At 45.3% G+C, this 17,190-nt stretch overlaps 1 protein-coding gene across 3 annotated transcripts in view; it reads right to left on the reverse strand.

The window, feature by feature from the left end:
- MTCH2 (mitochondrial carrier 2) overlaps positions 1–17,190 on the reverse strand; it is a 45,835-nt gene that overhangs the window by 17,340 nt on the left and 11,305 nt on the right. The window contains exons 2-5 of one of the 3 annotated variants that reach the window (XM_029582076.1): positions 12,041–12,125; positions 10,969–11,075; positions 10,649–10,675; positions 8,784–8,840 (exon numbers count right to left, since the gene is read on the reverse strand). In XM_029582076.1, coding sequence (XP_029437936.1) covers positions 8,784–8,840; positions 10,649–10,675; positions 10,969–11,075; positions 12,041–12,125 — 276 coding nt within the window. Of the gene's footprint in view, positions 1–8,783; positions 8,841–10,519; positions 10,628–10,648; positions 10,676–10,968; positions 11,076–12,040; positions 12,126–17,190 lie in introns of those variants that run through there. The other 2 variants (XM_029582077.1, XM_029582078.1) reach the window with 2 other exon arrangements.

Consider the following 17,190-nt stretch of genomic DNA (forward strand, 5'->3'; position numbering starts at 1 on the left):
GGAAATCATGCATGTGAAAGCATAAATGTGAATAAAATGACTCGGAGGGGGCACAGGTGGAAACATGGGGGGGGGGGGGGGTCTGAATGGCGACAACTCACAGGACCTGGCGCTACCTTTTTTTTTTTTGCTGCCCTGTGCAAACAATTACAGCGCTGCCCTTCCCACAGATTCTACCGGAGCCATTCGTCCTTCCAATAACTCTGAACCCTGGAGTCTGAGGGAGGTTACCAGGTTTCCGGTAGGCGATTCTGGGACACGTATTCACTGCAGTACCAGTGGTGATCAAGCAGCTCATTTTGGGGGGGCTGTAAGAGGGTTGTCATTGTCATCTGGTGGATTGCCCCTAGGACAAATTGTAGCAATCTACTCTCAAAATATTCCTAAAAGCACACTTTAAATATTTCAAACCCAGTACAAAAGGCTCAGGGCTGGTGGGTACGGCCTGAAACATAGAAACATAGAAACATAGAAATGACGGCAGAAGAAGACCGAATGGCCCATCCAGTCTGCCCAGCAAGCCTCACACATTTTTTCTCTCATTCTTATCTGTTACTCTTAGCTCCTTGTTCTATTCCCCTTCCACCCCCATACAAGAGAATTAATTATGCACCAGAAAAACAGGAAAAAGAATAAAAAATCAGGCACCCAAATCTAGCCAACATTTAAATTCTGTGTTTGGGACACGTCCAAGTCAGAGACTTTGAACTGGGTCCCAGGATATTTCAAACTTATTTCATTTCTCTGTCAGATTGTTGTTTGCTTTCTCTCTCTGGTGTCTTTTCTGTTTTCTTTTCTTCCTTATAAGTGGATATTTTAATACTTTCTCTTCCTTCTTTTCTTCCTTTCTGTCTCCTCTTCAGATTCTTCCAGCCCGATTACTTTTTCCTTCCTTCTCTTTTCATATGCTCTCTAGTCCTTTCCCCCCCACCCATCAAATCCACTCTCTATCAGCCCCATCCCCAGGTCCTCTCTCTCCCTCCATCCTCTCTTTTCTCCCTTACATTTCCTTTAGTCAGGACATCGTCCCCAGTTCTCCATGGCCCCTATCCCCATCCCCTCTCCCCTTCCCCATCAATTTTCCCTCTCCTCATTTTCCAGAATGCTCTCTCCACATTCCCTCTCTCAATTTTAGAAAGCCCTCCTTACCATCCTCCTCCGCCCGTGTCATCACCTCACCCCTAAGAAGGCTCTTCCTGCATTATTCTCCTTCCACTGAGAATTGTCCCCTGCAATCACCCCCTCCTCCCCAGTTCCCACGATCCCCAGTGCAGCCTGGCCTCCTCCCGATCCTCAGCAAAAGGAACAGCACTTAACACAGTATCAACTTCCTGTGCTGTGTGGGTCCTGTCTAATGGCATGCACCACGTGAAGCCCATAGATCTTGTGTAGCCACGTTGCTAAAATTAATGCCAGACTGTTAACGCAAAAAGAGTTATGAAATAGAGAGGAACCTGCTTCCATTCCAGTCCTGACTCCTGGGTTTTGTACCCCCTGCCAGCAGATGGAGGCAGATAAAGTTTAGACACTGCTATATAACAGTGTGTGCCACCTCCAGTCCCTCAGTATTTTTCTGTCGCCAGCAGATGGTGCAAAACCTACATGCTGGGGAAAAAAAAAAAAGAGAAATCAGAAGGATTTCCTCCCAGGGAGTTGCGAGGTCTTGGTGGGGCTTATCCTCCCTGGTTGAGGCTGGGCAGCAGGGGGTTGGTGACCCTTCTTAGCTCTGTGCGGGATTCTGTGGGGCGGACATCTGGTGGTCCAGATCCCTCAGCCCACATGAGGCAGTAAAGTTGTTTAATTTAAAAAAAAAAAAAAAAAAAAAAAGGTAGAGGCTCTTTATTTTTTTTCAGCCGGGCGGTGTCTGAGTATTCCGGGTGCCTGGGTTGTTTGCCTGGTGTTTGGGTCCAAGCAGGGCAGCTGCTGCACTCCTCAGGTGCGCAGCTCTACACGGGGAGGCTCGGACATGTAGTTGGAGCCATGCCACGCGGCACAGTTTGCAGGGCCGGCGGGGGGATGGGTGGTCACATTTGTGCCTAAATCACCATAATTTATGCTCTAGCTGTGCTTCTCGCAGGGAGGGTGCATCAGTAGGGCCCTCCCCTCATGTTAGGTTGGAATCTGCATGCCAGGCCAGGATTTCTCCCGGGGCTCCCCTTGGCAGCGGCGACCACGTGGTATATAGCGGCCTTGGAGAAGCCTATTTCCTAACCGCAGCTGTCTCCAGCTGAGCTGGCACCGGCACCGGAAAGCCTTGAATGGAATTTGAAGAGCAGGATTTCCCTTTAGATATCGACTCTGTGGTTGTGATATATCCACAGGACCGGGACTCAAAGCATTCCCAAGGGTTTTTTTTTTTCTCTCAGAGTTTGGTCTGTTGATGCACCAGGTCTTCTTGGCTAAGGTGGCATCAGGGGGGCTTAATAGGTCGCAGCTCGATCCACCGGGGGGGGGGGGGGGGGGGGCTTCTTTGAGTGCTGGGTCTAGGCCCACTAACTATAAGTGGTCCGACGGGGTTCGGCATTGTTGGGCCTATCCTCAGCCAGTGACCCACAAGGGGATACGGATGATTACAAGGATTTTCAGGAATTTGCAGGGGAGGCCCTAGGGGCGAATCCTCTGCAGGAGGTCCTGGACCTGACTGGGAACATAGAGGAGGTTACCATGGCTGAAAGGGATGACTCCAAAGTCGTCCGGCTCTTTTGCAGGAGAAGCTCTAGCCCCTGATTCCGCAGGTTCTTCAGGAGCTGGGAATCAAAGTGACGCAAGAGGAATCTGACTTGGAAGGCGCCGATTCTGTGCCGGATGGCCTTTCCTTTTCACAAGTCGGTGAAGAAGCTGGTTGTGCGGTAATGGGATTCTCCGGAAGCCGGGATGAGAGTGGGCAAATCTATGGCTAAGCTCTACCCTTTGCCGGAGAAGACCTTGGAGTTGTTTGCTCTTCCCAAGGTGGATGTTTCATGTCGGTAGTCACAAAGACGACAACTATTCCGGTGGCGGGCTTGGCCACATTAAGGGATGTGCAGGATCGGAAGTTGGAGCTTCACCTCAGAACAAGTTTTGAGGTTTCAGCTCTGGCTATCAGGGCTGCGATGTGCAGCAGTTTGGTCCAGAGGGCATGCCTGCGCTGGGTTCAACAGCTGCAAGATTCACAAGCTTCAGGGGGAGTTGTGGCCCAACAAACTAACCATTTAGAGACAGCGGTGGCTAATGGGAACCGATGCCTTCTAAGACCTTGTTAGGATCTCTTCCTGTATTATCATGTCGGCAGTATCATCCAGACGTTTGCTGTGGCCTCGGAATTGGTCAGCAATCGTGTGGTCCAAGTCGCAGTTTGGGGCTCTCCCTTTTAAGGGGGAAGCTTTTGTTTGGAGAATACTTGGAGATGATAATGAAACATCTAGGGGAGTCCAAGGTGCACAAGTTACTGGAGGACAAGCCTAAGAGCAGAACGTCTGTGCCGCCATGGGCTAGATTTTGGGACAATCTGAGGTTTCATCAGTCCAAGAGTTCTGGTTGTCTGCAGAGGCAACCCCTGACCAGGGCTTCGTCCTGGGGTCAGAAAGCCCTCCCAGGACACTTCTGGTATTGATGTAGGGGGTGCTAAGTCCTCGCAATGAAGCAGGGCCGGTCCATTCTTCGGTTCCAGCTGTTGGAGGGCATTTATCGCTCTTTTTTTGAGGAGTGGGCCAGGATTACTACGGAGCAGTGGGTCCTCAAAGTGATAAGAGAAGGCTATGCATTAGATTTTGCAAGTCCCATCAGGGGTGCATTTGTCATGTCCCCTTGCAGTCCTCTTGAAAAGCAGGTAGCGATTCGAGGGTCAGTAAAGCGCTTAAAGTAACTGGATGAAGTGGTGCTGCCAGAGGAGCAGTGAACAGGGAGATATTGCATCTATTTCGTGGTGCCAAAGAAAGTGAGGTCATTTCGACCCATTCTGGATTTAAAGAGGGTAAGTGTGGCCCTCAGAATTCTGCGGTTTCGCATGAAAACTAAGGTTGGTCATCGCAGCAGAGCGCAAGGCAGAGTATTTGGCATCTATTTACACATAGTGATCAGGCAGGAGCACAAGAGGTTTCTGTGGATTGTGTTCTGGAGGGGGGGGAGGGGGAACATCTGCAGTTTCAGGCTCTTCCCTTCGGTCTGGCGACAGTGCCACACACATTCACCAAAGTGATGGTGGCGGTGACTGAGAAGGGAAGGAGTCCTGATGCATCCGTACCGGACGACTGGTTCATACGAGCAAAGTCAGAGGAACTCTGTTGATAGTCGGTGCAGAGGATGCTGCAATGCCTGCAGTCTTAAGGCTGGGTGGTGAATTTCACGAATAATCATCTTGTTCCCACCCAATCCCTGGAGTATCTGGGGGCACAGTTCGACACATGGGAGGGGAAAGTGTTCCTCATGGAAGAGAGATTTCTGAAGTTTCAGAGTCAGGTTCATCACCTGTTGGAGCTTTCAGTGCCCAGGGTCTGGGACTATTTGCAGGTCCTGGGTTCCAAGGCATCAACCCTGGAGTTAGTCCCTTGGGCATTCACGTATATGCAGCCTCTTCAGAGGGCTCTCCTCTCACAGTGGAACCCGTTGTAGGGGGAGTTTCAGCTTCCTCTGCCGCCTGCTTTGGACCAATCTGGATTGGTTGATGGTCATTACTGATGCCAGTCTTTTGGGCTGGAGAGCAATGTGTCAGGATCAGGTGATGCAGGGCCAATGGTTGACGAAAGAGGCTTCTTGGTCTATCAATCGGTTAGAGACAAGAGCGGTGCAATTCACTTTACTTGCTTTTCTGTCATGGTTGCGCAGTTGGCCAGTGAGGATTCTGTTGGACAGTGAGACAGTGGTGGCTCATATCAACCGGCAAGGTGAAACCAGGAGTTTAGCAGTGGCCCAGGAGACATAGGAGTTGGTCCTCTGGGCAGAGCAACACTTGGGAGAGAATAGCGGTGTCACACATAGCCGGTGTGGACAGTGTGAAGGCGGACTTCCTGAGTTGGTGGATGTTGGATCCCAGAGAGTAGGAGCTCTCAGAAGTGGCTATGAGTCTCATTCACAGGAGATAGGATCCACCTCATATGGACCTGAATGCAAAGACCTCTCAGATCATCAGCAGAAGAGAGCATGGGGCAGAGGGTGTCACAATGCCCTGGTGCTGCTATGGCCTCAGAATGTGCTGCTGTATGTCTTTCCTTCATGGCCTCTGGTGAGCAAGGTGATACGGCGCATAGAAAAACATCCAAGGATCGTAGTTCTGATGGCTCTGGAGTGGCCACACCACCCTTGGTTCGCAGATCTCATTAACTTGGCCACAGATAGGCTTCTGAGGTTCAGCCATCTAGAGAATCTTCTCCACCAGAGCCCCATATTTTCCAACCAGGTGGCTCACTTTTGTCTCATGGCCTGTCTTTGGAGAGGCAGCAGTGAAGGTGGAGGGATAATACCGAAGCGGTTATCTCCACCTTGCTGCAGGCTAGGTGGACTTCAACGCCTTTATCTTATGTTCGAGTGTGGAAGGTCTTCAAGTTTTGGTGTATGGCGAGAAATGTGCAGGCTTTGCAAGTTTCAGTGTCGCATGTTTTTACCTTCCTTCAGGAGGAATTGGTCAAAGGTCTGGCCTTTAACTCTCTGAGGGTCCAGGTAACAGTGCTGGGCTGTCTCCGTGATAAGGTGCAGGGTTATATCCCATCTGCACATCCGGATGTCATACGTTACCTTGGGGAGCAAAGAATTTGCGTCTGCTGGTGAGGAAGGCTCGTCTGTCGTGATGCTTACGTTGTGTGAGGCTTACGTTGTGTGAGGCTCTGAACCTTTGAAGAGAGCAATCTTGAAGGATTTGACTCTTAGAATTGTCATTTCTTTTCTGCAGATTTCAAAGATGGGGGTGTCTGCACATGGTGCCCTCTTTTCTCCCAAAAGGTGGTATCAGGGTTTTATGTTAATCAAACTACAGTACTTCTGGCCTTTTTGAACTTGGATTCCTCTGCTCCTCATGCAAGGGAGCTGCGGCTCTTGGATGTTTGGCAGGCACCGATATGACATTTGAGGGTCACAAATGATTTTCGCTTGTTGGATCACCTTTTCTTCTCTGGAATGGGCGAAAAGAGGGGGTGTCAGGCTTCCAAAGCTACGATTGTGTGTTGGCTTAAACAGGTGATCGGGTCGGCTTATATCTCCAAGGGTTGGCCAGTGCTAGACGGTTTGAGGGCTCATTCAATGCGTTTGCATACAGCCTCTTGAGAAGAAGCGCAGCAGGTATCGCCGCAGGAGATTTGCAGGGCAGCGACTTGGAAGTCACTGCACACTTTCGCCCGGCACTACTGCTTGGTTGTCAGGGCTCTGGCTTCTGCTTGCTTTGGTGAGAGCATTCTGTGAGCATATCTCCAGGTCACCTCCAGGTCATATCTCCAGGTCACCTCCTGTTTAGTGAGCTTAGGTACATCCCAGAAGTCTGGGTATGTACTGGAAAGGAAAATTGGTTATCTGCTAATTTTCATTCCCGTAGTACCAGAGATCAGTCCAGAGACCCACCCATGGGAAGGGAGGGAGAGTCAGCTGCTTGTTCTGGTGGTTTGTCTGTTCTCATTGCTCTACTTATATTCTGGGACAGAGTTTTTCGAGTAGGTTTTAGTGTCACTATCCTCTTGTTTGTTGCAGGGGGGAGGGGGTGATTCATTTTTAGGCATTACATATTGGCTTGGATACAGGTAAATACTGAGGGACTGCAGGTGGCATACTTGGTTATATAGCAGGATCAGTAAAACTTTATCTGTCTATCTGCTGGCAGGGGTATAAAACCCAGGAGCCTGGACTTATCTGTGATACTTCAGGAACGAAAATTAGCAGGTAAGTACTAATTTTCCTATCTCATCATTGCCCCTTACAAGATGTGTGATTAAGACCTTTAACTTCTCCCTACCTTCTGCAAATCACCTAACAGAGTGAGCTGCTGGCATATTCTCACTTTCAGAAAATAAATTTAAAAAGTGACCAGGCAGTTTCCTCCTACGGCTCTGGGCTTCCAGGTCAATCAGAACCAGGCTAGGACCTGGGGTCATTTGCAACTACCTGGGAATTTCCCTCCCTCTTTTAGATATCTTCTCGACTTAACTTATTCCAGTCGTTGCAGCAGCTGTCCGGGGCTAGGTACCAGGGTTCATCATTAAACAATGACTGGGACTCCCTCCCCACAGAAGCTCTGAACTCTCTCTCTGCAGCATTTTTTTTTTTTCAAAAATTTGTGAAGGACTTTGTCACACAGTCTTTGACAGACTCCTGCACAAGAGGCTTCTAAGGAAGTTAAAAAGTCATGGGATAGGAGGCGATGTCCTTTCGTGGATTACAAACTGGTTAAAAGACAAGAAACAGAGAGTAGGATTAAATGGTCAATTTTCTCAGTGGAAAAGGGTAAACAGTGGAGTGCCTCAGGGATCTGTACTTGGACCGGTGCTTTTCAATATATATATATAAATGATCTGGAAAGGAATACAATGAGTGAGGTAATCAAATTTGCAGACGTTATAAAATTATTCAGATTAGTTAAATCACAAACGGATTGTGATACATTACAGGAGGACCTTGCAAGACTGGAAGATTGGGCATCCAAATGGCAAATGAAATTTAATGTGGTCAAGTGAAAGGTGATGCATATAGGTAAAAATAACCCTTGCTGTAGTTACACAATGTTAGGTTCCATATTAGGAGCTACCACCCAGGAAAAAGATCTAAGTGTCACAGTGGATAATACATTGAGATAGTTGGTGTGTTGTGGCGATCAAAAAAGCAAACAGAATGTTAGGAATTATTAAGAAGGGAATGGCATATAAAATGATGGATGTCATAATGCCTCTGTATCGCTCCATGGTGAGATCGCACCTTGAATACTGTGTACAATTCTGGTCAGTGCATCTCAAAAAGGATATAGCTGCACTGGAGAAAGTGCAGAGAAGGGCAACCAAAATGATGAAGAGGATGGAACAGCTCCCCTATGAGGAAAGGCTGAAGATGTTAGGACTGTTCAGTTTGGAGAAGAGATGACTGAAGTGGAATATGGTAAAAAAAAGTCATGAAAGGACTTGAACAAGTTAATGTAAGTTGGATATTTACTCTCTCAGATAATAGAAGGACCAGGGGGCACTCCATGAAGATAGCAAGTAGCTCTTAAAATAAACCGAAGAAAATTCTTTCACTAAGCGCATAGTTAAGCTCTGGAATTCATTGCCAGAGGAAGTGGTTACAGCAGTTAGTGTAACGGGGTTTAAAAAAGGTTTGGATAACTTCCTAGGGGAAAACTCCATAAACTATTACGGTAATTAATAAGCAATAGTAGCTTATGATTTATCTAATGTTTGGGTATTTGCCACGTACTTGTGTCTTGGACTGGCCACTGCTGAAACAGGATATTGGGCTTGATGGACCCTTGGTTTGACCCAGTATGGCATATCTTAGGTTCTTATATTTGAAGTGGCAAGGAAAAATGGAGAAACATGGTTGACCCAATGCAATCACATGAATCTTATGGGAAATATGATGTTATATAATTTTTACATTTAGTCCTATTGTTGATCTACTTGATGTTAGTCACCTCTTCTTCAGTTTAGAATTCTTAATCTACTACACCTCTGGGTCTTTGACTGTCTCTCACCTTGGGTGAATTCCTTAATTCATAAAAAGCAGGAAATAAAACAGAGCAGCTACAGTGATATGGTGGTGATGGGGTGTGTGGGGAACTCTGATATTTGGTTTCTCCATTTTGCTACCGTAAGAAACAGTAACTAGCAGCTCTGTACCTCCTTGATAACCTGGTTGAGCGATGAGGAACCCTCTTTCTGTTCATTTGCCATTTCCTGGAGAAAGAAAAAATACACGAGTGCCCATGAGTTAGGAATTTCAGCAGAGAGGTTCTTATTCAAAAACTCACCAAGTGGATACACTTTGGGCAAGTCACTTTACCCTCCATTCCTCAGGTACAACGATTGTACGCTCTCTCAGGACAGGTAAATACCTACAGTACCCAAACGTAATCAGTCTTTAAAGTTAGTCGGGTTACTGCAGGACCTTGATTTGTCTGAATATCAGTGCCTCCTCTTTTTATCCAGTAAGGTTTGTGCAGGCAATGATCTACTCAGACAAAATGTAGCCACCGAGGGGGAAGGGAGGCCTTCAAACCTCAAAATAGACAATCAGCCCCAGTACAGAGACCTCTATAATAGGTCCTCTGGGAATGATTGCCCATTTGTCTCATTCCAAAAACCAAGAGGAAGAGGATTATTTCCTGGTGACATCTTTGGCTAACAGTCAGTAGGAGGAGGGAATGGGGAGTTTATTAAAGGAATTTGCAGTTACCCCGCTCTCTCATGCAGCAATGGGGAATAAGGGTAGGGACGCAGAATGAATACAGCGGCGACAGCTATAGGAATTAACTGACTTCCCCACTGCTCCTTGTACACAATCTAACATAACTGAGTGGGAACTAGGACCAAATGCTTGAATCTCACACACGTCCGAGTAGGCAGAGAGGAATGGAAAGTGACTCTCCAGGATTAGCTGCTCTAGCAACCTAAGGAGAAGGATGTGTAGCGATAAGGGTCCACAAACAAGTTATAACTGAAACCACTTTACTGGACTAACTCAATGCACCTGCGACTAGCTTTTGAGACCTAAGCTCGCTTTATCAGGTCAGTGAAGAGACAACAGTGTTACCCTGGGTTTAAAGAGTACAGAGTCGGATGGGCCTGAGGTTGCCTGTATATGGGATCTTAGGAGGGCTAAACAGTGCCCTGAGGGGAGCACACTCTTCCGATGCCACAGCCAGCCGGGGGGTGGAAGTCTTCCTGTGTGGTCAGACCTCTTCTAGAGATGAGACTGCACAAGAGCTTACTTCCAGCACTGCTGTAGTGACAGCGGAGGTGGCAGTCTGCACCCCTCCCCCACCCGATGGACACCCTCTCTCTTGCCTGCCCCTTCCAAAGGGTCCGAATATATGCCAGGAAGTTGCAAATTACAGCTCAGTAAAGAAATGGAGGTTGACAGAGGTGACTAAGCATGGCAACCACGATGCTTCATTAAGGGAGCTCTAGAAATTCATGGCTTTTCCATTTTTCTGCAACCAGTTTAGACATCAAGAATTAATGAGCATGTAGCACAGCTGACTAAAGCATACTATAACAGCCTCAAGTTAATGAGCAGGGATGGGTTAGAAAGAAAAAAAAATGCGCTTGTAAACATCACCTATATTACATGCATTTTCCTGTGGGTGAGGTTCATCAGATACGAGATTTCCTCAATTTCATGGTGTAACAACAAAGTTCTGATTGCATAAAGGACAATCTTATTCCACAATTTAAAAGTGTCTTTCTAGGGTCTCGATCTAATCAACTTCACCTACAGGATAATGACAGGAACATAGTAAATGAAGGCAGATAAAGACCAAACTGGTCTATCCAGTCTGCCTAGCAAGGTGTTGTGGGTAGTAACTGCCACCCATGCAGGTAACCCCATTCAGAAATGTTACACCGAAAGTTACCCCAGGTTTCCCTGTATTGCTTCATTGCCATCCTGTAGCCATTGGGGATCCCTCTGTGTCTAGATCACACTCTTGGTATAAACATTGGTGGCTCCTCTTTTAAGACAGGAATAAAAGTCAGCAACATACCTCTGCCTGGTCATACTCTTGGTATTGCTAGGAAGAAAGGGAGACACGTTAGTGTGCTGACTGTACAACAAAATAGACAATAATCTAAATAATGAATTCCTAACTCCAAGTAAAGAACACATGTGTGGGCACAGGCTAACCTCAGTCACACACCATATATTGGACAGAGATGTAGAAACTGGAGGCAGTGATATCGGAGGATTAACAGGACCGGGCAGACCTCAGGTAGGAGGAAATTAGGGATATCACAGTAAGGGCCAACATAAAAGTAAGTTCTGTGTAAATTCAGTGCAGCTGCTTTAGGCTCTCATTCCACTCACCTGTAAAACCTTACTGTGAACTACAGTCCCAACAGCTCCTGCCCATAATCTGGGAAACAATCCATTGAAGAGGCCAGATCTTCCATCAACCTTCACAATGTGTTTAGCTATAAAGCAAATCATCATATTCAAAATGTGCAATTTACATTGTTTTTTACACTGGCGCACACCCAGCAACAGAACGTCAGGTAACGGGAATGCTAAAGCATAAGACTCAGGAATGCCATTGCATCAAAGGTCAAGAAATGTTAGCCAGTGACATGGAAGGAGCTCCAGGCCTGGCTGCCCACGAACCTAGATTTGGAATGACCATGGATCTTATTCTCCAAAGATTTTTTTTGAAGCACTACGAGTACCTGCTCCCAGCCAGTCAACAAAAGTAACACTGATGTGCTCTGTCTTTGTGGCCATCATCCTTTGCCCTCTGGCTGTAGTGGTAGCACACTGATGGAGATGTTGGAGTGAGAAAGCAATCAAGATAATCCATTGATTCTCTCTCCTTATTCCTAGTTAACAATCCATGGATGGATTTATGACCTCGGCCATCCTTAGGAACGTGGACCGCCAGCTGCTTTGCCCACTTCCCCTTAATAATTTGTCCAGATCAGACTGGGCCACAGCTGATGATGTATAACGATAGACTAACACAGACAGGGCTGCTGCTCATACCGTAGCTACCTGCCTACTCTGTATATTGGTGAATCTGCTCCAACTATAGAGTAGTTAAACGCAGAAAGGAATATACACCATTTGCAACAGGATGCCAGAGAGGTGGTTTGTGTACTGCGGTCAGGGCTGGTGCTTCCATTAGGCAAACTAGGCAGTCGCCTGCAGCGCCAACATTTTGGGGATGGCAACATCCCACCAGCATGAGGCCCAGAAGGGAGCGCCACGTTGGAACTGCCACCAACAGATCAGCTGGGGATGGGGGGTATGTGACCAAAGTTTCGTAGGGCACCAAATATTCTTGTACCGGCCGTGACTTGGGGAGGAGCTCGTTTCTCTTAAATGCCCTTTGTAAATCAAAATTTAGACATAGATTAAAAATTGCAGAAGTGATACACAGACTCACCATAAGCAAAAAGACCTGGCAGCTGGTAAACCTGGCGTCCAAAAATGTTTCGCCCCAGAGTTGGTGGAAGCGGCTCATGTCCCACCTTCAACAAAACAAATTTATGCTATTTCTCTGGATGTATTACGTTATCCCTCTAAATTACCACTTTCCGATCACCTCATGGTAAACATTGGCACAACAGCTTTTTGCATTAAATCTTACCCATAATCATTCTCAACACATCTTGGGAGGAACTGTGTGTTGTGCTCTTAGCACACATACTGTTTCAATGCACTTTTTTGTGTTGAAGGGAAAAAAATCTCAAATAACTCAGCTGGATGAAACATCTTTGAGCTGAATTACAAGCTTTGGCTGAGACACCCTACCTGGACACCCTGGCTGAGACACCCTACCTGGAGCAAAGCATGAGTAAAATCATGCACAGCCTGAAGGTGATTCAAAGGCTGGTACAGAGAGAGCATTCTGCTAACCTCCAATTCGAGATTGGGGGTGGGAAGAGAGAAGATGTGTGCCTGGGATTAAGCGAGCATGTGAGGAGGATGAGAAAATCCAGTAAAGTCTTCCTGCTTTCTCAGTTAAGGCCCTGCAGCTGATTATTGTGTTAGTCACAAATACATTGATTTTGGATACTTAGTACCCGATTCACTAAAGCTTTTCTCCCATTCTTCTTCTATAGGAAAAGACTTTGATGAATCGGGTCCTTAGGGATGATCACGCCTGCAGTCACCATCAGGTTTCTAATAACGCATTTTGTTTGTTTAGAAGACAAAGCAGGTTTACAATATGGTCTCTTTCAAATTAACAGACCGAGGGCTCAACAATTTTGATACAGATTTCTGAAGTTTGTTTTTTTTTTTTGTTTTTAAATAAAAGATTAAAAGTGCTAGAGCAAATACTGCATATGATTTTTTTTTTTTGGAGGACCATGAGATCAGTTTCTTACAAGCATAGTCCATTCTGGATACCTGCTGCAATCCTCAAACTATCATTTTCTCTATTGCAGGTTGTGACATGCACCCTCTGTTTACTCGACTCCCTGCTTCCTGACTCTTCGGCAGGGCACACCCGGCCTCCTTGGGTCACCACTTATAATGTATAGCTTGCATCCTGATCAATTGCCAAGTTACCAACACCCAGCCTTCTCCCTACATTCAGGAAGCCAAATCATCTCTCCAGCATTGTGTTTCAGAGAGAGGAAAATATAGAAAATATGGTATACCTTCACCCAATGTACTAATGAACACTGGAGGACAAATGAAATTTTAAATAGTTACTTATTTACTGTATGTGCAGAGGTCCCAAAAAAATTAATATACATATATCCAGACAAAAGAAACCTCTATAGAAAATGTACTGACCAAAAAAACTATGCTTCTACAGCAAAAACAAAATTACACCATTTCAATGTAAAACACAAACCAAGAAATGCTATTTTAAATGTGACTCAACCCTAAATACTGGTTTGAACTTGTGGCTTATTTGGCAAGTTTTACTGCCAATGTTCTCTCTAATTTTTGAAAGGCTGTGTGTGTAAAACTGTTCTTTTGGGCAATTTTTTATAAGCTGAATTTATATTTGTGCGCTACGAGCTGGTATAATGCATATTATCGGGCCTTCTTGTTCATGCCATTTTTTCGTCATGTGTGCAGGGTTCATACCTGTGTACGTGCACACGTGTGTACAGCTTACCAGGAGCAGTGCTTACTGCGGATCGGCAAGCCCATGTTCTTCAAGACTCTCTCTATGCCTTTTAGTACAAGTAAATTCTCAACGTGTTTCAGGGATCAGATTTGCACCATTGTTTAAAAAAAAATAATAATAATTGGAGTTGTATTAGTGGGAAATGATTTAAAACCTGTTTTAAATAGCTTTGATTTAAATTGATCCACCCTGCAACAAACATTCCATACGTCTGATCTAAGAACTGATTAATTTTCATATCTTGGTTCTGCTAAAAACCAGACATGTTAGTGGTCTTCACGAGCTGGAGTTGGAGATGCCTGCAGCTCATCTTGAAGACAACTGTTTTCTATTCAAGGAGCACTTATATTCTGCCAGTAGAAGCAAAGCAGTCAATAAGTTATGCCAAAAAGCCTTTTCCACAGGAGAAATGGGAGAGCTAGAACAGCAACAACCACCCTAAGAGACTTACTTCCATCTAGCTGGGCAATCAGAAGAACATCAGCTCTGCAGCTTACAAGGTCCTATCACAACTGCAAGGCCCCTTCAGAGTTCAAACACCTTTTTGCTCTCCAGGCAACTTGTGTCACCAGTTACCATCTACAAGTAACACTTCCTTCAGAATGAATACTAAACGAAGATGTTTCCTGCTTTCTCTTTACAAGATCTGTTAACTTTCCTCTCTGAGCTGACTGCTATCACCAAAATGGAGTTTGTAATAAAAGTCTACGAAAATCCAGAAAAAAAAAAAGGCCCTTCCACATTCTTAAAGAAAAAAGGTTGTAGGTGATACCCTTTTACTGGACTTAGTACATTTCTGATTAGCTTTGGAAAGCTATACTCCCAAACAAAACTGAAAATGAAAGAAAGTGGGACATAGCTAAAAGTAAATTCTTGCAGCTATGCTAGAGCGAAGGACTCGAGTTAGATAAGAACACAACCACTTAAGAGGTGCCATGCTGAGTCACGCCAATTGGCTGCAACAGTGGCCAATCTGGGTCACTTGGAAGTAGCTGGCGGATAAGATGTACCAGGTCCTGGAGAAAACTGGAATTTTGGCAGGTTGGGATACTTTTTATTGGACCAACAAAAGAAATCCAAAAGATGTCTGTGGGCTTTCAAAAGCATATAGATTCCTTCTTCAGATGTCATCTCTGCCGCAATGGGTATACAGGCTTCACAGCTGGCTTTCATGCCTAAACAATTTTCTTTTAGATCTGCTTTGAGTAGGTGGTGGTAAGGATTCTTTAATTGCAGACTGTCCATCCATCTGTCCATCCAGTGAGTGCACAGGTAGCAAGTCTGCTGACAAACACACAAGTTCATCTGGCTGCGGGTAAGCCTGCCTGCAGAGCCCAGGAACCATGTGGACAAAGCTGAAGAGCAGAGCAGCGCAGCGCAGGTGCATTGTTCTGTTTACTAAAAACAGGAGTCCCCCACACTGATTCCTAACATGTTTTATCACAGAATCTTTTTCTCACAAGTTGATTTCAAATCAACCAATGATAAGAATGGGAACCATGTGCATCCAATTTTGGTGAAACATCTTCCTCTGAGGTCCACTAATTCTGGAGCCATGCTTTGGATATCTCAGTGATACCATCACAGGTTTGACAATGATGTGCACGACATGCACAAAGCCAGCACTGAGATGCAAACAAGTGTTGTACAAATTTTTCTGTTAGATGAATAAACGAGAAGGCAAGAAAATAATTCCCCCCAAAAATAACACAAAAAGGGGAATAAATAATGAAAAATTGTAACTATCATTTGTTTAAATTTGTAACTATTTCTTAGTAAAGCCATTAGTAAATGGGATTTCATAAGGTGTGCTAGTCAGCTTAACAAGTTTCTAAATTGCATATCCTAAATCCTACACAAGTCAAAATGATAAAAGCAAACAAAATCACACATATAGACTCTCTCACATTCTCACACACACACCAAATTCTAATGAAAGGCTAAGACAAATATGTGCAAAGAGTACTAGATTCCTTTGAAATTAAAATGTACTAGATTGTACCTGAGAACTTTGTAATCTAGTACTGTCTGCACATCTGTGGTAGCATTTCATTAGAATCTGGTGTGTGGGTGCAAGTCTCTATGTGAAATTTGTGTGGTTTTATCATTTTGACTTGTGCAGGACTTAGAGTACGCAGTTTCAGAAACTCGTTAAGCTGTTCATCGATATCTAGTCTGCCTGATGAAGGTGCTTCGCTGATGTTCATCTTCTTCAGGGGATGGTGATTAACAGCTGGAGCCAGGCAGATGTGCAGGGCGCTATTTCAAGGTGACCGATTTCTTTGCCAGTCTTTTATCACAACTTCTGCAGGCCGAGATAATGTTGTTTCCCCCTAGCAGGAGATGTCCGACTCCATTAACTTTCTAAGAGAATATTTTATAACCATCGATCCTCATCAAAAAGAAGGTGTCAATTGTCGATAAGTCAGATCGTTATTTAAACGAAGGGAGAAACAATATTGAGCATGCCTTATGAAGTCCCACTTATAAGAAATAGTTACAAATGTAAATAAAGGATAGTTATGATTTGTCATTTATTCCCCCCCCCCCCTTTTTTTTTTTTTAATATATTTTTGGTTTTCATTTCTTTCTGTGCCAGAATTATACTTTTATTTGAGATGTCACATTTAAGGTCCTGCTCCCCTATTTTTATAAGAAAAGCAATGCATATGGAACACTGGCCTTGCTGCACACTTTCACAGTCCATAAGGTTGAAATTAAACCAGAGATCCACGACGTTCAGCCCTCATGGGATTGCTTTATGGTTACGTGCCACTCTTCCCTCCCCCCCATGAGTTCAGTCACCCAAGGGCCAATGCAATATCGGCGCGCGTTAAAGGGGTGCTCAGTCATGAGCACCCCTTTAACGCCTCTCCAGGGCGATCAATGCTAAATGCTGCCGCGGTAAATAAAGGGAGGCCCCAGGGGAAACTGCGCGCCCCTAGCGCCTCCTCGGCAGCGGGCGCTCGGGACAGGTGGCTGTCAGCAATTTAGGAGAACGGTCACTCAATTTTAAAGCATTCTTTTTCTAACCTGCCTGCAGGCACACTTTAATTTTGGGGGGGGGGACGGGGGGACATTTCTAATTTTTTAGTTCCTCAGACTTAATATCGCCATGATATTAAGTTGGAGGAAGTACAGAAAAGCAGTATTTTCTGGGGTTTTTTTGTACACTTTTTGGGCTCTTCAAGACTTGACGCCAGCTGGCGTTAAATTTTTGAGAGCAAAAACATGCACCTCTGGCACACATTGTTTTGTTTTTTTTGCATGGAAAGGGAAATCGATAATAGCCTCATCAACATGCACGTGACGAGCACTAATTACCTACATGCGTGATAGCGCGTTCAAAACGCCCGTCCTAACCCCTGTTTTGCATCGGGGATATGGACGCACACCCAAAACGTGCATCTAATCGCGGATTAAACCGTGCACTGCAGCCAGCGCAC

Source organism: Rhinatrema bivittatum, chromosome 17, assembly GCF_901001135.1.
Source record: "Rhinatrema bivittatum chromosome 17, aRhiBiv1.1, whole genome shotgun sequence".
Taxonomy (NCBI): Eukaryota; Metazoa; Chordata; class Amphibia; order Gymnophiona; family Rhinatrematidae; genus Rhinatrema; species Rhinatrema bivittatum.